Source organism: Hippoglossus hippoglossus, chromosome 8, assembly GCF_009819705.1.
Source record: "Hippoglossus hippoglossus isolate fHipHip1 chromosome 8, fHipHip1.pri, whole genome shotgun sequence".
NCBI lineage: Eukaryota > Metazoa > Chordata > Actinopteri > Pleuronectiformes > Pleuronectidae > Hippoglossus > Hippoglossus hippoglossus.
In genome coordinates this window covers 2,631,247-2,655,306 of record NC_047158.1, presented here as the reverse complement: position 1 = coordinate 2,655,306, position 24,060 = coordinate 2,631,247, and the positions used below count along the sequence as shown (strand labels likewise).

The following is a 24,060-nucleotide window of genomic DNA, read 5'->3' as shown; positions in this document are numbered from 1 at the left end:
TGTCTCACAGTTTTATTCTGTATTGTGAGCAATGGTTTCCTTCTTGGACGTAGTCTGTTTACTTCATGAAAAGTCCTTCACTCTGATCAGTCACTGAAACTCCAATTTCCACAGGTAACCCTTGTGCCAAGTCAGAAGCACTTACCGTTCTGTTTTCCCTCGCAAGGTTACATCAATAACAAAATTATGATTCATTTTTAGAGGTCGACCGCTGCACTTTCTTGGTGGTTCAATGTAATTCAGTTTACAGAGTAAGGTTACATTATAACATTAGAAATAGACCAGAAAGAGACAGTTCCCCCAATGAGCAAGCACTTGGCAACAGTGGGGAAGAAAAACTCCCTTTTAACATCAAACACCTCACACTTCAACTTAATAATACACAGGGGTTTTGTTGTATACATTACAGATTGGATAACACATGTTTTAATGCACTCACTGGCAGTGGTTGGTAACAGGCAGAGGGAGCAGGCTAAAGCCAAGTATAACAAGACATGGTCAAAATCTAGAGAAATTTGAAAACTACTGTATGGCTTCATATCTACTGCATGCCTTCATATCTGTAGCATTGCTGGATTTAGAGCATGGTTCCATTTATAGTAAAATATAAAAGCCTGCATTACACACTGCGTGTGAGGAGTTTGAACAACATACGTGTTTACCAGAGAAAGGAAAGTCTATCTATGTCCTGCAGGTGCTTTGATTATGGCTTAAACAAAACAAACATCTGGCTCTTGTAAGGTCCCTATTGCCCGGGCCACACTTGTGTCTGCGTCTGCGTCTGCGTGTGTGTGTGTGTGTGTGTGTGTGTGTGTGTGTGTGTGTGTGTGTGTGTGTGTGTGTGTGTGTGAGTGTGTGAGTGAGTGAGTGAGTGAGTGAGTGACTACTGCCCATCACCTGAAGTTTTTTATGTTAACTTTTAATATAACTGAAGCCTTTGTGAGGTTTCTTGTATAACTACCACATTTTCTTGTATAAGAGTAGTCTTTAAATACCAGCACTATACAGTATGAAGCTGTGCATCTTCCACTCCTGCATAAAAAACATTTGTAAACAAATAGATTCAGTCAACTGAAATGCTTGAGTGCTTTTATTTTGAAATGGTTAGGCTTCAGGAAGTGTTGCAAATGTCTGTGACATTTTCAAGTGACAGTCATTGAAACTGTGCTGAAAGATAATTATCACTATTCATTATTGTGCTGTGAACCACGTGTCAAACATGGAGAAAATCTGTGAGACCACGAATCTCTAAAGAGCAGCGCGGCTGAACTGCAGCTGGTGTGGCTGCTCTAATCTGTTAAATGGGTGGGGAAATGAAAAGCAAGTTGTTCTGCGGCACAACCACAGCCAGTGAGGCCCAGGCATAGCTCAATGGTAAAATGGTAAATGGTCTGTATTTATATAGCTTTTTACTTTGACTATATCAGTCCTTTACAGTACAGCTTTGCCATTCGCCCATTCACACAAACATTTTTAGAGTACATCTAGGTGTGGCACTTCCTCCACTACAGACAATTCACTGCAAGCACAGCTGTCAAGCCCAAGGACACGAAATTGAGCCGCCAACCCTCTGGTTAGTGGAGAACCTGCTCTACCTCTTGAGCCACAGCCACCCCCAAGTGTTGAAAGTGCAATACTTGTGGAGAAGCCCTTCAATACATCCATGGTTCTGATTGTTCAGCTCAGAAAAAGGAGAAGAAATAATGTGTTCAGTTGATAGTTTCATCCAATGTGAGCTGCAATGACTCTCATTAGTATATCAGTATATCAGTTTTTTTCCTCGTACCTTTTTTTCCCTTCGCCTATGTTTTGTCTCTTTCTCTGTTCACCCTCCTGTCTTGACGCTCTCTCTCCAGATATTTGATTCTATTATACGTTTGACAGAAAACAGATGAAGGCTTTGAAGATTTCTCTGACTCTGGTTGGGTTTTCACATCAAACAGCTTTAACCTGTTTGTACTCAATTACAGGGAATATGTTTGATTTGTTTTCCTCAATCCAGTGCAGGGAGCTCCCACGCACAATTGCCAAATCCCAACTGCTGTGCAACAACCCCGTCATCCAATGCAGTTTTGTTAAAAGATGTGAAAAATCACGTGCGCTGTTAAGTTCTATGTTGCTCATCTGTGGCCGCTGCCTCAGTTCTTCAAATCATTGATTCCAAATGATGTTGGAAACCTTCCTCGGAGATCCGTTTCCATGTTGACGTGAGTGCATCTCATCATTTCTGCTGATTTGTCAGCTGCACATTCAAGCTGCTGATCTCCTGTTCTACCACATCTCAAATGGCACTGAAGGTGTTGTGTTCACTGTTGTGTTCATGAAGCCAGTTTAAGGCTTTTACGTTGTGACATGGAACATTATCCTGCTGGAAGAAGCCATTAGAAGATAATAGCCATTAAGGCATTAACGTGGTAAGCAACAACACTCGTATAGACTGTGACAAACATCTATTGATTGGTGTTAAGGGCCCAAAGGGTGTCAAGAACACAGTCCTCACACCATCACACCACCACCAGCAGTCCGGAGTGTTGACACGAGGCAGGTTGGCTCCATGGATTCATGTTGTTGATGCCAAATTGGCATCGACCATCTACAGCCTCAGCAGAAATCTAGATGCATCAGACCAGGTTCAGTCCTCAACTGTCGCATTTCTGATCTTAGCTGACATGGTCTCTGCTGTTGCAGACCATCCACCTCAAGTTTTGACATCTTGTTCATTAATTCTCCTCTAGTTTTTACAACATATTGCACAATTCTCTTTTTATCGTTTACATACTTTAGTACTAAACACTAGCACTAAACTTCGGCAGTAAACACACCAAAGCAAATTCCTTGTATGTTTAAACCGACTTGGCAATAAACCCAGATTCTGATTCTGAGGTGCTCTTTTCAACATAGTTGGTTACCTGAGTTACTGTAGCCTTTCTGTAAGCTTGAAATAGCCTGTTCCTTCTCTTTTGGCCTCATTGGGCTCCATTTGCACTTCAGGAATAGGTAGAGGCAATAGTACCTAGTCCACCAATCACCAAGTTATTGCATTCTGTTGGGGCTGTAAGGCTCCAAACAACAATTTTTTTTATTTTCAGTGCATTTGACAGTTATTTTCATGAATAATTGGTTTGACTGTTTCGTCTATAAAATGTCTGAAAATGCCCATCGTTAATCCCTGAAGGTTAAGTTAACACACTCAATTTTGTTTTGCTGACTAATCAACTGTCAGAAACCCATTAGTGTTGTGTTTACAACCATATAAAGTGGAAAATCTTCATGTTTTTAAAAGCTCGTACCAGTGAATGTTTTTAATTTGCTTTTATGATTAATTGACAAACAACATTTTTGCCACTTAATTTTTTGTCAGTAAATAATCATGTAATCATTTCAGCTCTCGAGTATTGGTTGGTTCTTGGGTGAAGACAGGCCAATAATGGAACTGAAATGTATAATCAGGTCATTCGGGGCCAGTTGAAATGTCTTTCAGCCATGGCTACCCAAGGGTCTTTACACAGGTAGCTGTCTAGGTGAACATGCTGAACAGTGACAGTGTAAATTCACCTCTAATAAAATGTATTTGGTTATCTATGTACACAGCTGTAGAAATCTCATTTTGTACTTTTTAGATCTCTTAAAATTACTGCTGTTGCTACTGAGACTGTGCTCTTGGTTGGCATTACTGTGGGTGAATCAGAACAGCTAACATTTTACAGCTAATCTCTAAAATACACAACTCCACACGAACAGATGGCATTCATCAGGTTGAAACAAACAATCTACAGCATTGTTGGCGAAATCCAACTTAGAACACTTGTACAAACAAGTCAAAAAGTACGAGAGCTTTTAAGAAAAAAATCTTAAAATGTTCTTACATGAAACCTGCTACATTAAATATGTCTTGTGCTCAGCCTCTGTGCTATTTGTAGCGGAACCTGTCTTTGAATCACAAGGAGGAGTGAAATAACTTGATCATTTTTAGATGTTTAATCCTCATTAAAACAGTTTTCTTTAAGGATTATCCTGTGAATAGAATTCAGGCTGGTGAGTAATGGCTTAATTTCATCCCACCCCAGCAGTGGCATGTCATGATTAAACTGTGGCTGAGTGCTTTCCCCTAATTTATTATATACAAACAGCACTAATGAATATGTGAATATAGCGAGCATCATAAAAAATTTATGATGAATATGGTTGGTATGCAGGTAATGTGCATTAATGGTTTATGTGAATTGCCAGGGGGCATTGTGAGAAAGTGACAACATGCGGCTCTGGAGTCATGTGAGCAATAGGAGAAGCTGTTTTAATCCACGCAAGCAGGATTGCTTTATTAGTCCTATGTGTGTTAGAAATGCAGAGGAATGTGTTGTATAAGGAAGCAAGAACAAAGCAAAGGGCAGGTAAACAGGAAATAAGATTTTAAATCATTGTAGTGATGACATCATTATGAAATGATTGATGAAAGTTAGCATTGCCTGATTGTGGTATATACAGCACGTGAAGAGTATGCACATCCCCCAGATGCTTTTCATTTAGATATAGTTTTAGTTTTAGTGTTTGTCGTTTAGTGTTTGTCGCTTTCTTTAGGACACACTATCTAGTTTCTGTTCATGACACCAAGTCTTAGGTCTTAGCTTAAGCCTTGTTACAACATGAAAGATAGTAAACACAATATTGTGTCTTAGCCAGAGGTGCTCCAGACATGTTCTGCAGTCGTGTGTGCAACTGACAGAACAGATACGCTTCCATTTTAATTAATCCAGCTGTGTATGCCACATGATGTCCTGCATATTACTCACCATATGAACCAATGAACAGAGCCTGAAGCAAATCGTTATGCTTTTAAACTTGTCTTCTGTGTTAACTTGCGTCACTGCAGTGATTGTGCAAACTGACCTGCAATTAACACCAGTTACCCCATTTATTAATGCTCAGTTTTCTTTCATACAGCCTTTGTTTGTGTTCTTTGACTCAAACAATATCACCAAAGAATCAGATGTAACCCGGGGTAAATAACAATTATAAGATTAGACAACTATATAAATGTTGATGTCCCTATTCCATGAATCATTCTACAAACTAACTATGTAAAGTGTTACTGTATTGGTGGGCAGATCTCTAGGAAAGATCTTTATTCCCACTCTCTTTCCAGGACTGCAGTATTATGTATGTTGTACAGCCAAGGTAACTAAACAGCGACCCTTTACCCCTGTCTTACGCATTTTACTTCACCTTGAAAGTCACCAAAAGAATTGAGAAAAGTGGACAAAGCAGACTTATTCTGAATGTTCATCTTGGACTCGAGTTCAAGGTTAACATTAGTGCTAACTATTTCTGCTGCAGCCACAGCAGGAGTTGCTGATTAAGCTGCAGCCTTGTGGGCTTCCTTTGTGGTTGGCTGGCTGTGTGTGAAGTAGGACAGCGTAAGCCCTTCAAGAGGTCCATGGATCAGTCTAAATAGGTTTCCAGGCCCATTACATAGTAATTCAGTTAAATATGATATGCACATTTTCATTTTCTCCTTCATGAAATAAAAACCAAGACAGCACTCGAGTATTTCCCCGCTGACAGCATACGCTGCCTCGAGTATAACATGATATTAATATGCAGAGTGAAAAGCAGAAGTGTCCTGTTGTTCCACTTAAGCCTCCATAGGAAATATTAAAAAGTAGTGGAAGTAAACCTCGTCATACATCAACACACACCCTACTGTTTCAATTCTGCACTTTGTCAACTGGTATATAACTGAGCCATGGTGCCGCAAACGCTGGAGGCAATTGGATTACCCACACCACCATGACTCACTTTGGGAATTACGGTAAAGGAGTCTGTAATAAGCCCATGTTACACTACCATACAAAAATGATAAAAAATAATAAAGATAAAATAAAATAAAAATGATAACTAAAGCAACAATGACAGTTTATTGTCAGTACTGTCTCAGTAGAAATAAACTGTCTCTGACCTTTCAAGTCTTGAAAAGTAGTGAAGCAATTCTTGTATGTTCATTTTGTGGCACTTTACACAAGGTAAAGCAATGCTAAATGCTAATGGTTCTGTGAGGCTATACTTGGGAACAGCATTGCTTTTATTTAAATTCTAGCATTGGACCGCTAACCTGATTGGCTCATCGTGCTAATTCAAACAGCGCAGCATACTATCCTGATAAGCTTAGCATCCTTACCTGATTGTTCTTAGCACGCTAGCCAGATTGCAAGAAATTGCAATGTGATTTGTACCTGCTATTGGTCAGGGGATTACCAGAGTTATAACTGTTTATCCCAAGGGTAACATGTGTTTACCAACTTTTATTAAAGTCCATTACAGGCTGTAAAATGTCATTCTATACCATCCTTGGAGCCAAGCTGCAAGCTGCTGTTAAAGAACCGTTTTTTTTTGTCTGACACCAGACTAACCTGGGTTACTGTTTAACCTGGGTTTCATTCAATCAGAGGTGTGTTTGATGCTCGTGCCATGTTTTCAATATTAATATGCTGATTTGTGATCAGCCTGCTGCAGCACAGTTTTGACGGCCAACAGTGTGTGTGAAGCCAAAGAGAAGCTTGGCACGAGTCACATGAACTGAACAGATTCAACAAGGTAACTGGTCTGGAAGTAACTGAAAGCAGGATGAGATTCTTTGAAACGAAGTCGGCTTCTCATTTAACTTGTGGCTTGAGAAATTAAGGATTTGAGATTTAATTCGGGATTTTCTGATATTAGATTTTACATATTTGTGACTGGACTTACGACTTGAAAGCGATCAAATTTGATCCTAGTCTATTTCTACGACAGGACAATTACAGGAACTCAACACTGCTTATTTAATTTAATGTTAAAATGAATTAGTTTTTCTGGAGCACAGAGAAATTACAGCCATATATTTATTCCCATCTCTCTCTCCGTCTGTTTCTCTGTAGATGGGAGGCACCATGTACAACACAGGGAAGCATGTGTCCCTGCGGCCCGACAAAGCCCACCTGGTGAACATCTCGGGGGGCCCGCTGGGTTACAGCTACCGGCTGGAGGAGGTCCGCCTTCACTTTGGGAGCGAGGACTCCCAGGGTTCCGAACATCTCCTCAATGGGCAGGGCTTTCCTGGAGAGGTGAGAGACACGGAGAAGTGACACGTGTGCACACAGGTCAACAACAGAGCAATGAACTGTAACAGGCTGATAATCGCTGGTGGCAGACAGAACAACTGGTCAGCTTATTTGGATTAGTGACTGCATGATTATTTCATCTCTGTGATTTACCACAGATGAACAAACACCTGCATGTGCACAGGAAGATGCACACACATGACATGACACAGTAAGTTATTCTTTAACAGTCATCTCACAATAAGACTGTCATCAATCTGTTTTTTAAAGCTCTTCTTATTATCCATCATGACAGCAACTCAAACCAGGTTGACAAAATTGGAACATCGGATGTTTCTGTGTCTCTGTGGAGTTTGGTGCTGGGTGGAGATTCCCTGAGCCTTTCTGTGTGTTGCAAGTCAGGGATCAAAATACTGCATTTGCTTTGTAAATCCAACATGTCCAGAGAGGCACGCAAAGCTGTGACCTTGTAAGATACTTCATACTCTTGTTGTGCACATTGCTTTTGTGGTTCTATATCTTCAGAGTACGTCAGAAGAGTTATCCCGCTGGAGGAAATAATATTCATTGGATGCAGCCAAAGAACTAGAGCGTTTCCTGCTAAAGAGCCATTGCTGTGTCATTTCATGTACAGTAACTTAAGTCATTGTCCTCTGAAGGTGAATTTATGACTGCATGAGCAGGTTTGAGTTGTATGTGTGTGTTTTTCTTTTCTTGAGCTCAGCGCTGGTTACCAGGAAAATGTAAGTTTCTCTGATAGAAATACAAGGACTATATTTATGTTCATCTATTATGCCTGTTAATGGATTTATACTACTATGAAGAACCCTACATTTTTTACCACAATATAGAACTAAGAATTATACAACTGAAGCTTGAAGCTCAAATAAATAAGAAGCACTCTAATAAGAGAGTGCAATTAGTGCATAAAGACCATCCTGATATCAAAGAACGGCTACAGTGCACTTATCAGCAAACACTGTGGAAAGACTGAGGGTCCCTTTACCCACATAGCTGGTATCCATAGTGACTTGTATTGCAAAATTGTATTAGCTGTATTGCTAATAACTAAGAAGCAGATGGTATTTTAAAGAATAGTGCTATCCTGAGAATGAATAGTATTTTTAAGAAGTTGACCCATTTTAAAGAAGTTGACCCACAAGCCACTGTCCACTGGGGTAGACAATAAATTAGCTTTTTTCCTGAATAAAAATTCTGAAAATTTTTATCTTTTAAATCCATTTTTCCTTCTGGGTTTTTTGTTGGTCCAGCAAATCTTGAAAAGTTCAGGGAAAAAGAATCGAGGATATCTACTGTCCCCGTTGCAATTTGTAGTACAGACAGCAGTATCAACATAAACCTCAACGGAACACACGAGATGGAGAATAAATACAATATAAAATAAGTATAATTACATAGAAATGTAAAAGCAGGGCTTCAATAAATTTAAACCAATGGCAGCTCAGACAAATGGATTTCTGTAGCTGTGTGTCCAGCATATATCTGCAGCCAGACGGGAGCAGCTTATATATACAGAAAAAGGGGATGGTGTGATTCATCCAGAAAAGCACATGCCGTTTTCAGGATCCTGTCCTCGTACAGCCGAGCATTCAGGGTTGTGCCTGACATGTCCTGTGTTCGAAGTGACACAGACAAAGAAGATTGTTAGGACAGATTCATCAAAACGGGTTGAAATCATTTTCAGAAGAGTATTGTCAACACCCACCTGAGGTATTTATTCTACCTTACAGACTCGACAGCCTGACTGCTTATCACTATTGGATTGCTGATGGTGGATGGTCTCACATGTTGAGACCTTAAAAAATCTGTCAGCCAACATATCAGGCCAGGGTTATTGTTATGGAGCCTACTTGCTCAAATGTGGGCCTGAATACAATAATCCAAACAATCCAAATTACCCTTATTACCTCTGACACAATCTACTCCAGTGATTCTTGATTTCATGAGAGGTAAGCACTATATACAGACCTGTAGTCTGGGTGACTTGGGGGTACTATGTTTAAATAATCCTGGTTTCAATAATAGAATCTTTCCAAGGACAAGGAACCCCTTTGGAGGTGAAGAAACAGAAGATGTCTGCCAACTATCTTGGTGGTGTGCATGCAAATTGGTCCTATGTGATAGAAAGTGTCACTTCTTTTATCTTTTACAAATGAAAATATTTGTACATTTATCAGTACTAAGAGTTGCTCTATTTAAATTGTGATGCTCAGTGTCATTGTGTCTTTCTTTCAGGTCCAGCTGATTCATTATAACCAAGATCTGTACGCCAACTACACTGAGGCAGCTAAGAGCCCGCATGGCATCGCTGTGGTCTCCATATTCATTAAGGTCAGCATGTCCTGCCGGTCCTACAGTGGAACAGGCTGAAGGACCAATTAAGAAACAAATACACCTATTAAATAGTGCATGTGTGTGTGTTGAACAGTGATTTGTGATGAATATTTGATCCCCGTCTCTCTGTCATATCCCAGCTCTCTGAAAACAACAACGCCTTCCTCAACCGAATGCTCAATAGAGACACAATCACCAGAATCAACTATAAACGTAAGATACACACAACACACTCGCACACACACACACACACACACACACACACACACACACACACACACACACACACACACAGTCTCTCTCTCTCTCATTCTGCCTGTATTGTTCGGCTAATTCTGCTTTCAGCATCAACACATGTATGTGTCTGGCTGCACTTCACATGGGCACATTTCAAATCAAAAAACAACCAAATCATAAAAAAACGTCATGATAACAAGTTTCATTTACTCTCGTTACGTCATTTCCCTCTTTTGCCGTGTTCCAGACAACTCAAAAGTCGGATTTGCCGACTTGAAATTTCCTGAGTTCTGACTTCCAAGCGTTCCAGTGCACACTGCATATGGCACAACGTCAAATGTAAACAAACATGGCTGACTGTGAGAAGCAGATGTTTATTTGGCTCGTGATGAGTCAATTTAACTGGGACCAGTGCAGCCTCCTTGCATACATAAACAAAGCAGAGGAGGGAAAATAATAAAAAGTCTGACATCCGAGTTGTCTGGAACGCGGCATTAAAAGGTCCACTGTGTAGGATTTAGGAGGATCTATCAGCATCAATGGAATATAATATTCAGAATTAAGTTTTTTGGGGGGATTATCACAAACAATAATAATAATCCAAACAAAGAATTGCTGTATTTTTGTAACCTTAGAATAAGCCCTTCCGAGTTCTCTTTTAGAGACCTTGCTTGTTTCTACAGGAGCTTGGAACAGACAACCCATACATGGGCTCTAGGGAGGGTTAGCTGAGGTCAAAGTAGGTTCTCTTATATGCTTGGAAGGGGGGGGGTGAGGCGAGGGGTATTTAGTTGGCTGTGATTTGTAACTTCACTGCTCGATGCAAAGTATTTTGTGACTCAAGTATTTTACTTCCCAACTTGGAAATCAAAATTGTTACTATAATTGTAAATACAAAAACCACCTCCATGATGAGTTATGATTATCCATATGAGCACAACAGCAGATGAAAAGAGCCAAATCAGCAGATTTCACTGTCTGTGCTGATGCTGAGGGTTTGGCTCTTTTCATCTGTTGTTGATTCACAAATCAGTGACCACTTCTTGTGTCCCAAATCAAACACACCAGTCATGTCTCAGGACCAACAGGTGCACGCTGGGTCTGGTTAAACACTGAATGCTAAAATAAAAATGGTGAATCCTTCAGTTAAGATATGAACATTCACATCTATAGTCTGTGAGGCTTTTAGTTATTACATTATTATTATTATTATTTAGGGCTGTCAGATTTAGGGCTGTCAGATTAATCACAGGGTAGCTGTGATTAATCACGATTAATCACCATTTCTAAATGCCCGAAAAGTCCCCATTTTCGACGCAACGCAGTGTTTTAACTTCACTGTTGCAGAAGAAGCGACGCCCTGTTCATCCAGGAACATAGCTATGAATTCAGCAGGTTTTTATAAAGATCAGTCCTAAGTGTGATGATTAGAAAATATCAGAGGAGCAGAGTCACTTGTTGACCTGCAGAGTAATGCGCCTCAGTGCAGTGGCGCTGCTAATTATGAGAAGTGCCCTTTTTCTCACTTGAGCCCCTGCCCGCAAAATGTCTTTGCACGTCCCTGCAGTGAGGTGTGCACAACCTTTTTGATCATCACTGTTATGACTGCAGCTCAAATCCTGGAGCAGCTCAGTGAGTCAGAGAGGCTGAGTGTAGTGGTTATATTTAACATTTAACATGTTATTGATGATACAAACAAATTTTTCAACGGACAAAAACTTAATTTATAATTCCAATTCTTTGGGGAAAATATTTGCATTACATAGTGGCACTGAGCAGTGAACACACTGAACTGAAATGCACTTGCCATTAACATTGTACGAAAATAAACATGCATGTCCCATTTAAAGGAATAATTGACTGCTGGGAGGATGGCTTTCTAACAAAACTTACTTTATTTATTTATGAATCTTATTTTATTTATGTATTTATGGAATCCAACAATTTTTGAACTTCAAAGCTGGTGCAACATGACTGGAGAAAACAGAGAAACAGGGTGTGGTATTCCCTTTTGCCCAAAACCTCAACACCCAGAATGCACTGGGCACTCTCTATTAGATAGGGCTGAAAGAAATAGTAAACAGATAGTAAGGGTGGGACTATCGATACCATCGATAATCAGCTGAATGGATATTTTTGCACAGCTCTACCAAGCATGTTACAGAACTCTTTGAGGCTCATCACACTTCACTGCTCTCAATAACTTTAAATAAATACTACTTCATAATTTGTCTCACATCCTTGGTTGGGACTGTGGGGACGTACCACTGCTCCCCTCTCTGTGGCTGTTTCTGAAACTGAGTGCCGTGCTTTTCATGGTGTGTAGCTCTGCTAATGTTGATAGATGTGTCATATGGCATTGTAGTTATGATTCTGATTAATTTATGATACTGATTCATTTATGCTATACAATGCAAATAAGTTCTAACCTAGTTTCTCCGAGGCTGAGTGGCCTGATCTGAACAGCTGCTGATATAAGTTTGATAGTATAAGTATAAGTTGTGCTCACCTCGGTTTTGAAAGAAATTTGTAGAAAGCACACGATCAATTTCTTTCTTTCTTTTCTTTTTTTGTTACCCTGATTTTGCTCTTTTTGGGGAAAGACCAGACACAGCAGATGCTCCTGCTGCCTCCAGCTGCAGCAGCTGCAGAGAAGTTAGGGGTCGGTCAGGTGGACTAAAGCGTTTTGCACTTTTTGAAAGGGGTCAGAGGGGCCTCGCAGACCCATCCATTATTCATTCATTTGTTTATGTTGATAGAAATTTCAGTCTCTCAACAGATTTATTCTCTAAATTGACTAAATTTACGAGACAAAAACAAACTTTTGAAACTGTTAGCGAGCCCCTCCATAGGGGCCCTGGATAACTAGTCTAAGTGTAAGTGGTTGCTTTGAATGTGGTTCTCACCTGGAACTCTCTATATGCATTTATATACAAATACTTATACTGTTTGCCTAAAGATGCTCATTCATTGTCATGGATGTTTTACCTCGTTCCATGTTCCAATAGGCCACTTGATGTTAGCCTGCAGAGGGATTATTGAGTTTGAATCGTGTCCAAACGGTCAAAAACTTGTGTTGAACCACTGCTCCGCAGACTGCACACGCTTAACGATATCCCTGCGGTCAATAATATATAACTGCACAACGGCATCTTCAACTGTTGGAAACAATAAGACATAAATTAGCACCTAAAGCAAATCAAAATATACTTTAACTGTATACAAATAAAACTATAAACTTGAATAACTTTAGAACATAAGTGACATGTCAAACCAACATTAATATTAAGTAACACACAAATGCAGATTGCTTAGTGGCTCTTACATTCGTGCTTCAATAGTTTTATCATATATGATTGTTTAAATATGTAACAGCTGCTCGAACACCAGGAGTATTCCAAAACTAATAAATATGAAAGATGTCGATGCTAAATCCACACTTTTAGAGATGCTAAAAGTGATAAATTTGGAAACGCTGCTGGTTCCATTTTAATGAGTGGTCATTCGAAATGCATTTGTGTTAGTATGGACAGGGATTAAAACTGATACAGAGCAAAAACGCTGATGTGGACAGAGATCATTTTAGTTTGAAAACCCTTTGGATGTAGTATGGATGTAGCCTAAGTCCAGACAAATCATCTGAGAGCAGTGTTACAGACAGGTGTCTCACAGACTGCTGTTCTCTGCTGTTTAAAGGATAGCAGTAGTGAGTAAATGGGTGATTTACTCTGTAACTTATCATCTTGTTATATCATATATATATATATATATACATATATATATATTTGACAGCTGGTGTTGATGGTGAACATAATATGATATGTGAGAGCAGCTCTGCCTCCTGAGCATCTGACAGCAGTGAGAGTGCGGGCTCGTGTCTTGAAGTTGTAGCATTTATTTACTGACTAATAGACCCTGTTGAGACCTGGTGTTCACATTTGTCTGTTATGATCCAATCATAACTAGGCAGCATTGAGGCCAGATTTTAGGTTAAATCACTCAGACCATATTCTGAAGCCACATTCGTTTATTTGTATGAACGCAAATGTGTCCTGTGCCACATTGATGGACTGAGCTGACGTCCTCTGTCCTGCTACAGTTTCATAATGAACACAAAGTAGTTTTACACTTCTCAGTGTTTCACATACATTGATTTCTTTGTGGCCACCGCCATAATATTAACACTGAAGGCCGCATATTGATTTTCAAATTTCTGTTAACTGTTTCAAATGAGTCAAATCTTTCATTGAGCTGTAGAGCTGCCTGGAGCACATTGATTCACTCAGCCACTTCTGTCCCTGTTCTCTCTTTCGTTCTCTCTTTCTCCTTCCTCCTCTCAAAAGACACACACACATACATACAGACACATTGGCAGTGAACCCGTCTGTATAGTCAGACTGGCTAAAAACATCATGTGGTCTTTGCTAAATGTTAAACGTGTTTATTTGCATATAGAGCTGGAAAGTGAGATCAGATCGCATGGGGTCACAGGAGACCCGTGTGGAGATGCATTCTAATGTCCAGTGTGAAATGACTTTCCACCTCTCGAGACACATGTTGGTAGATCTGAACAGGGCCATAGTCTAAACCAGGGGTGGATCTAGGAGTTGGCAAGATCCGGGGCTAAGCCCAGAGCACCCCGAGCTAAAGACAGTTGTTTTTGGGATGGTGTGTATGCGCAGAATTTAATTTTGCTGAATTGTATATCTACTGCAAACATGACATTTTTTGTTTAATCTTTAATAACATTACACTCACTATCACAATTACTACAGTATAAATTCACTAAAATGTACTGTTAGTAGTAATACTGCATAATGACATACACACATTTGGTTCTGCACACACAAGACACCGTTGCAGTCATTGAGAAATAACATAAAGTTGGAACTTGTTTTAAAAAGCACACAACTTTAGTGTGCACTATGTGTATTCTGTACGATTTGGGCTCTAAAATAGTGTTTAATAGAGCAAAAAATATATTGTTGTAACATCTGTAACCAGTGAAAGAGTAATCTTTCCCTGAGAATATATGCCTCTGATTGTTATGATCTGATTTAAGCGGACCCAAAAGTGCAGAACACGAACACAGCTGGTAGGTGGTAAAAAGGTTTATTGTACAAAGCTGGAGTGGTGGTGGCAGGCAGTGGGGATCCAAAGGTCCTGGCAGAGTGAGGCCGGAGCAGATAAAGTTGAACAGACGGAAGGTGCGCAGCTGATTCTGTGCTGAGGTCTTCCAGAGTGAGGTGGAGTTGATGATGAGATGAAGGTCAGCTGCGCAGGTGTCCCACAGGAGGCCCCTCCCAGCTCCAGTGTGGGAAGGGAACACAGAGAACACAGCAGGAAGGGAAAACATGGAGCACAAAAGGAGGTGGAAAACCTGGTCCTAACACTGATCCTGGGTTAGTGTCTTAAATATCCATATCTCAATATGTGGAGGTTCTTTCAAATAATTTTGCCACAGGACCTTAATTTGTTACATGTTGTCTTGGATTCTCTTGTTTTGAAAGGAGACTGGGGGCACATTACCGGAGCAGTAAGACGTCCAGGCCACACAAAACACACCCAAAAAGAAAAGCTCCGCCCCTGGTCTAAACTGCACAAACTCACTAGTTCACAGCTATACTAAAAACTTCAAAATCTCTGCTCCAGTCTCTACACACACATATACACACAAACACATGCAGCATCTTGTTTTTGTCCCTTAGGAAGAAAGTGCCAGTGACTTATATTAATCATCTGGAGATGTACACTAATATGAAACAAAAAGTCAACTTTAACGTTGAAGGTTTCAGCCTGTGGGAAACATTTTTTTGGGCCACAAATGGGAGGTGAGTCCCATAATGTGATTGTGTGAACAGTCCTGATTAAGACAAGTAAACACACACAGGCACGCGCACACACAAACACACACACTCTCTCTCTCTCTCTTTCTTCACTAACATTTTTATGTTTTTTCTCAGACAGGCAATTTCTTTTAATAGGTCCAAACATCATAGATTTATACTCGGACGCAATGTTCTCCATTACACACACACACACACACACACACACACACACACACACACACACAGAATTAATTTCCTCTTTTTTAAGAGCATTCTTGTTAATGGGTGTGAACATAAAAGACATTCACACACCCACTGCATCACTTTAACACTCACCTCCTGTCTCTCTCATCCTCTCTCTCTTCAGATGATGCGTTCTTATTGATGGGCCTGAACATAGCGGACCTCTACCCTGACACCACACGCTACATCACTTATGAGGGCTCCATCACTATCCCTCCCTGCTACGAGACATCCACATGGATACTGATCAACAAGCCTGTCTACGTGACACAGATGCAGGTATGTGAGGGCAGGATATCTGAATGTGACACAGGAAAAATAACAGACATTCTGGGGGCTGGGGGAAAAAACACTGCAATTTATAAAATCCTTGCCGGCGCCGGGCATTTTGAATTGCAAATTATGACCTCATAACCTTTAAGTGAAAGCCTCTGCATTTTCACGAGTGTTTTTAGATAAAAGTGGCTGTGTGGTTGCACCAGTAATGTACTAGAATGCAGTGCATATACATGAATGTTCAGTTGCACTGCCTCTCAGTAGTCTGAAGGTCTACAAATAAGGGCTGTGGTCTCTTGTTTGACTGGTCAATATGTTCTCATCCGACCAAATCCCACTGTTACTTTCATTAGACGAAAAGTGTTAGACTGGGTCTGCCCTCGCTCTTCAACCCAGAGTGCAGCACACAAACAAGCTTTAAAAACACACATTTCCTGACCAAAGCATCTCACACAGAGGCACACGCGCTAACAGGAGGACCAACCCGCGGATGAGATGTGGCGGTACTTATTTAGCAAATTAACTAACTGAATTGTTTGTTTCTTTTTTTATTCAATTGTGGTTCAATATGTTTGGTCTAATAATTAGGTCAGGATGACTAAATATGGTGATTAAACAAGCTTTTTATGTTAAGGGGACTGATACACTATTTATGAGTGTGTGTAACCTGGTGTAGATCCAAATAGAAATCCAGATCTAGTCGGCAGTCAACTCTCCCTTACCGCCAACATCGCTGCAACAACCCGATTGTGTAGATACATGCTTCTCACTCAGAAGGTCGCACAGCTTCTGGTCCAGGCTCTGTTCATCTCACGCCTAGACTACTGCAACTCCCTCCTGGCTGGTCTGCCTGCTAGTGCCATTCGACTTCTCTCACTCTACACCGCTCCTCCGCTCTCTTCACTGGTTACCAGTGGCTGCCTGCATCCGCTTCAAGACACTAGTACTTGCGTACCGTGCTGCAAACGGATCGGGTCCAGTCTACATCCAGGACATGGTCAAACTGTACACCCCATCCCTTCCACTCTGCTCTACATCTGCCAATCAGCTTGTTGCTATCTCACTGCGAGGGACAGCTAACCACACAACAGAATCCCAACTGTTTGCTGTCCTGGCTCCAAATGGTGGAATGGCTTTTTAGAAGACTAATTGTAGTTACATGATTCTTGCTGTTCTGGGTTTATACCTTCATGGTTGAATGTACTTATTGGAAGTCGCTTTGGATAAACGCGTCAGCTAAATGATATATAATGTAATGTAGTGAATTTAAATGTGTTTTCAATCAGGGACCGTTAGGACTTGGGAGAGGTATTCTCTCTCTGAAAGTTTACTCCTGCTTTCACTCACTCGTCCTTTGCTGTCACTTGTCTTTCAACCCTCTCTAATCCCTCTTTCATCTTTCTTTTTCTTTTATTATTGAGTAGGTTTTTTTATTTCTAACTTTCTTGACCTTCTGTCTGAAATACCTGTCTCCCCTGTCTGTGGGAGAAACCAGAAACAGGTTTAATAAGTGTGTGAAGTACATTTTTACATATAAGCAAACTTTGGTTGTTTGGTGCATAAGAGTCAAAATTATGACATTCATAGTAACTGGATCAGACAATGTGATCATTAAGTGATAGTCGGTGGGTGTGTTAATGTAAGGAGTCAGATACCAACCATAACTGATTCATCCAGGTTATCTATTTATCAATTCAAATATATCTATCAATAAATTCAGTACATTGATTTAAAGTTTGTGATTTTCATTGTCAGTCAGTTTACAGGTGCTGCAGTATAGGGGAGTGGAGAGCTCATGCTTTAGAGATTTTATCTCCGCTTTTTGTTGATGATGTTGTTCTGAACCTTTATTAAACCCTGGGGCAGTTTACAACCAAATGTAAAGTGGATGAGATGAGAGCGATCGCCTCTGAGCCTACAGCCATGGTACTCTTTATGAAAATGGTGCAGTTCCTCATTTGGGTTGGGTACTAGTTGCTGCCTTAAATTAAGTTACCCCCACCCAAGTATCTCTGGACAAGTATAAGAGTTACATCTACAGACAGGTGCACTGTTGGCACTGTGGATTACTACTGGATAACTCTACTCTAGTAGAGCGGGTCCTAAGCCTAAAGGCATGCATTGGGATGTGAGCTCAAGAATTAGACAGCGGACCCAAGAAACAGAGGGTGTCTGGGCTCACCCTTAGGGATGGGGTTTGAAGCCTGGGCATCCAGGAGGAGCTCAGAGTGAAACAACTGCTTCTTTGCAGTGACAGGACCCAGTTGATGCGATATGGGAATCCAACTGGCATCCTGGGGTTTGCTGTGAAGGTACTCCTGGCCCAGGGTAAAACCAAGAACAAGCTCACACATCCCATCTGGACTGGAAATGCATCAGGATCCCCAACAAGGAGCTCAAGAATGTATCTCATGAATCTTCTCTAATGTCAGTTTTTTGATTTAGCTCATATCGATATCTATTTGGCTCGTCTCTCTCTCTGTCCAACAATATTTGACTAAAAGAATCCAATTCTGATCATACAATAAAAAGCATTCTGTGCCTCACAGTTTTTCTGGAGCAGAGAGAACAGAACATTGCATACTCACACAAAGTGCTGGAATTCTGTACTTATTGGAGCCAGCATGGAGTGATTAACTGCAGGTTAAGTGGTGGCATGGTGACTTCCTCTTCAATTAAACTAAACTTAGCTGAACTAGATTTCTGTTGTGATTTCCAACTCAACAAGTTGAACTCTGATAATGCCATCTACCATCGAATCCTCCACAGATGCACTCCCTGCGCCTCCTCAGCCAGAACGAGCCTTACAAGATCTTCATGAGTATGAGCGACAACACCCGGCCCACCCAGCCTCTGCTGCAGCGTTGCATCCGAACCAACATCAACTTCAGCAAGCAGGGCCGCGACTGCCCCAACAACCGCGCCCTCCGCCCGCAATACAGAGGTAATCTGGAGGATGGAGAGAGAGTTTCCATTACTTTTACTTGTGTTACTTGTCCATGTACTGTAGAGATTGTGCTAAATCTCTACAGTACATGGACCCCATTATAAGGGGTCCATGTACTGTAGATCCAGTTCATGCATATATCAGTTACAGTCAGACACAAACTTCATCAAATATCCATCTCTTATAAACAGCCAGGAAAATTCACATTAAATCCGGTGACAAATAAATCTCTATTAGCACTTGTCACTTCCATTTGTTTTAGCAGAGTTTTACAGTGAATATTAAGCCATATTACATTTACAATTTCATAGAGTTCATAGCACAGTAGAATGTGTTTTGTTGTCTCTTGTGGACTTTTACAATGTTCACACAAAGGTTTACACCATACACTTTGGAGTAAGTTGCAGGCTATAAACTGAAGCGTTACCACATGAGATAATGCTAACAGATGTCAACAAGTTAGATAGATGTAATAGATAGATAGTCTAAATGGGAGACTGCAGGATGGACGAATGTTGCACTAAATAATGTTACTAACATACTACTGATGAAAGCAGAAAATCTAGACTTGACTTATATCCAGTTAGGTCTCTGCTATTGTCCTGAGACTCATATCTTTAATGTTTTTTTGGCAACTGCTACTGTGGTGTAAATGGAATTACTTTATATGCCTTATGCATCTAAACAACAGTGTTTGAGGAGAACAACAGTATTAGTAAAATACACAAGTAGTAAAATACACAGTATAAGTCTGTTCAGTAATGTTAATGTGTTAGGTTTTTATGGTCTGAAACCAAAATAGGTTTAAGTTAGTTGTGAGTCTTTGAAAAAATGGAGGATGAAATGGAGACAAAGATCTCCTTGGAGCAGGAGAAGGGTATGACACACAAAAATATGTGTGTGTGTACAGTAGGAGTGGGAGTTTATTGTCTATTGGTGCAGATGTAAAAGCAGGAGTGCGTAGGCTAGCTGGTTGGCGTTCAATAGAAGCCGAAACATCACACACGCAACAAACATGGATGTGTTATGCAGAGAGTGTGTAGGTATATTCGTATCCTTCAGGAGAAACACACTTGACAACCCCTCCTGTGCACTGCGAATATCTTTGTTATTGATCTGCTCTCCACAGCATCAAATAGTTTTGCGGCCTCTGGCTCCCTTTGATAATAGCTTGTTACAAAGCAGAGCTGCAAAACAAATTTCTGTATTCAAGGTCAAAGAGTATCGAGAACACAATGGCAACGGGTTGTCGGAAACCCGTCGTAGCTGGCAGTGTAAAAAAAAGGAAGACAGACTAATTGTGTTCAGTCGAAGAGAACAGAAATAGAAACAGGAATACCATGTGGACCTAATTAAAGCTGAGCCGGACAAGACGTAAAGATGTTCATCACAGATTCTAACTGCATCATCGCATACATTCAAAAGTTAATTTATAGTGACCCTTTATGCCCATTGAGTCCGATATGGTGAATAATTGGAAATAGATGGAAGACATAAAGCAGGAAAAGAAAGTAAGATGGAAAACATAATAAAGTCAAATATGCTGAATTTTTAAAGAATGAAGTTCGGCACATATTCAATTAAAATAGCAATGTTTATCCTACTTCAATGATAACTTCACACTAACTACAATGCAGATAAAAAAATAAATGTTATTACCATGGTAAAGATATTGTACATGGCCTCCAGCAAATACAATAAATAAATAGGAATATAAGGAGGGTGGCAGCATAATTAGATGCTTTCATGTCTGATGGGACACTAATGAGGGGATAATTTGTTTTTGTCTTCAAGGCTATTTGAGATGATTTTGCAGATTAAAATTAATAGAAAACAAAGAGCTCTTGATTTATTGTGTTTATTGATTAACTAACAAGCAACAAGCCTAATTGTGGAGTCACAGTCAGTTACAGTCAGACACAAACTCCATGAAACCATGCAAAGTAACAGGAGGAAAGAAAGAACCTACGTTGTCCGGTTCATCTGTAAATCCTCAGGTGTAGGTAAAGGCGCTGGCGAGAAGTCCCCACCAACAGAGAGCAGGCTGTTGTCATATATTTCAATGTTCAGCTGCCAGTCACTGTCAACTCTGTTGCAGGGAATGTGACACACATTCAGCGCATATATTGGCGACTGAAAATGCCAAACAACATCCACAAAAAACGTTTTCCTCCGAATCTTTATGTTTTTACTTACACTTAAATAAAATAGCACTCAGAAATCCATTTGACAGGGCCTTTAAAGGTTCAGTGTGTAGGCTTTAGGTGAAAGGGATCTATTGTCAGAAATTGAATATAAAATAATCCTTCTGATGTTTTCACTAGTGTGTAATCACCTAAATTGTAAGAATTGTTGTTTTATTTACCCTAGAATGGGCCGTTTATATTTAAATACTTTATATTTACAACAGGAGCAGGTCCTCTCTCTAGAGGCTGCCATGTTTGTTACAGTAGCCCAAACTGGACAAACTAAACAACATTTGAGTTTTTATGACAACTAAAGGCTGCCACAGGTTCTCTTTCATGTTTGGAAGGGGAGGGTGAGGTGAGGGGTATTCAGCTGCAATATGCAACTTCACCACTAGATGTCACTAAATTCTACACACCGAACCTGTAATGCAATCACAAATAACTTAGGGGGGGGAAAGTATTTTGTTTTCATCCAGAAAATAACTGTACACAAAATAGTGTGGTATAATATATGTGGTAAAGTTTGACAACTCTGAGGTCTGAGCTGTCGGTGTGACTTTCTCTATCCTTAACTTAAAGGTACCTTGTAGAATTTTTAACCACTACAAGATCAAAGTTTTAAAAAATGATGAGGTAGTGGTGAAAAAGACAGTAAAGTTATCCTAAATGTTTGAAATCAACCAGTCAGAGCTCATTCCCAGAGTACTTTGCCAAATGTAATATTCAGAAATGTAGAAAACATTGCAAACTACAGGTGATGGTCTGCCACAGATGCATGAGTCAACTTTTCGGGCTCTTTAAGTAAAAGACTGTCTCTCTTTGTAAGTTTTTTGTTAAAGGCCCAAGGAAGTGCAGTGTTGAATTTGGTGTGATTTGGACACAATATGTTCAATATTAACTTTGAAAAAACAGGTGACCAGCGTTCTGAGGCAGCAGCGGCTGGGACTCATCAACGTATGTTATTGTGTCACTTGACAACTGGCGTGTTTGCAACAATGGCAATTATCCAGTTCACAGGGCTGTGTATTAAGTGGAGCTTCACCGCACCTTGAACAGCTCCTTGTGCAGCAGCGGTGGTGCAGCTTTGGGTTTCTGTGGAGTCATGCAGCAGGTCCTTACTTGCAGCGGTGCAAATACTGCAGGTCACTTTGACTCTTTCAGAAAGGAAGCTGCAACCAGCATCGCCACAGGTCAAGCAAACAGTCCATCCCAAACAGGCATGTTTAGAATGGGCACTGCACTAGTAATAAGTAAAAGTTGGTATACTAAAAAGTCTGTATTCAATACAAATACATGATTTCATCACTGCATAAAGTCAGGAAATAGAAGAAAATTGGAACAGAGATGTAGTCTTATTTCTCTCCTAACTTTGCTTCTCATTATCCTACATTTCGCGTCTCATTGTCTTTTTCTTCACATTTCCTGAAGCACACCTTTTATTCTGTATTATTCCACTTGGCTTATCATTTCTTTGTACTAATCTCTTCTCTTTTCTTCTCTACTCTTCATCAGTGAATCAGTGGCTCCTGAAATAGGAGATGAAAAGATGTCGAGCTGCAGAACCATAGGAGGAGAGAAGGAATGCATTATTTTAATTTTTGTATGTTTTTTTCACACGGCAAATCAGAGCTCAGCCGAACACACGGTAGCTGAAGTGAGCCTGCTGCTTGAGCTAAGAGACAACTGACAACTCAATCGCACATGAGCTCAACTGACCAACTCCCAACAGTTTGCTGGGTTGGCCTCCTACACATCCACAACTTAAACACAGTTCGTGCAGGCCAGCACAGAGAGGACACAGATCAGACCTTGAGTCCAAAGTGCGAAAAAGAGCACAAGACCTCTGATTTCTACACGGTACTTTGTTATTACTTGTTGTGTAAACTCACACAGACTGAGATGTAAAGAATCAATCGTTTTATTTATCTGGTTTTCAGAAGAGTGGATGTTATCTAAAGACTACCGTATATGCTGTTTGGCTGTGATCATCATCTGTCCACATTCAAGGCAATAATGATCATCCTCTGATTGGAGGGATTGTAACATTTCTGTGGTATGATGTGAGATATAAAAATGTGATGGCTCAAATAGTAACTAGAAAGAGAATATAAAAAAAGAGAATGTAAAATGTCTCATTACAGGTGGAAGGAACAGGAAGTGACTGCAACTCTGACAATTTACAGACCCAAACAGAGGCTGTGTCCGAAATCACCCACTCACTCACTAGCCCCTACTTGACTAAATAGGGACCTCTATGAAGAGGACTTTATAGTTTGCTCACCAGCAATCGGACACTACTTGGTGCATTTTCTCTGCATTGGCACAATCAATTTTAAACATTTATTTTACAATTAGAATTGATACTTTTACATGTCATAAAAATGTTAATTGACCACCTTTAAATGAACAAATAAAGCTGATGGCCACAGTTTGTGCTGTGATGCCCTGCTCTGCTCGTATTTACATTTGTACGACAGGTGGGCTGTTCCTGCTGCCCTCTCTCCTCTCCTCTCTACGCCGCAAGTGGAATGCTTGATGGAATACAGTATATTGGTCAGTTAGTGACCGTCGGTTGTACACTACTTTTCATGATGCATTGTTGGAAACAAGCACTGTATAGTTCATGCAGTACACCATATAGGGTATAAAAACTTTCACTAAACATTCGGACAGCACTACAAAATGGCGAACTCTCCATATAGTGGACTATATAGTGATTTATGAGTGATTTGGGACACAGCCGGAGTTACTGACGATCGAGGAAGGATAGGTCACTCATTTTCCATAGTTTTGTTATAGTTCACTTGTCTTCAAGGTAGTCAATCAAAAAGAGGTGAGAGAATCTGCTGCGCATTAGGTCCCTGCTTTGCATAATGTAAAGGGCAGGCCTC

The 24,060-nt window shown here is 40.3% G+C and overlaps 1 protein-coding gene across 1 annotated transcript in view; it reads left to right on the top strand.

The window, feature by feature from the left end:
- The window catches only part of LOC117766904 (carbonic anhydrase-related protein 10-like), a 102,766-nt gene extending 79,640 nt beyond the window's left edge, over positions 1-23,126 (top strand). Inside the window, exons 4-9 of the mRNA XM_034594346.1 lie at positions 6,912-7,097; positions 9,351-9,446; positions 9,590-9,662; positions 15,882-16,036; positions 18,803-18,977; positions 22,682-23,126. Of these exons, the coding sequence (XP_034450237.1) occupies positions 6,912-7,097; positions 9,351-9,446; positions 9,590-9,662; positions 15,882-16,036; positions 18,803-18,977; positions 22,682-22,704 (708 nt within the window). The 3' untranslated portion in view covers positions 22,705-23,126. The remainder of the gene's footprint in view (positions 1-6,911; positions 7,098-9,350; positions 9,447-9,589; positions 9,663-15,881; positions 16,037-18,802; positions 18,978-22,681) is intronic.
- The last annotated feature ends 934 nt before the right edge of the window (positions 23,127-24,060 follow it).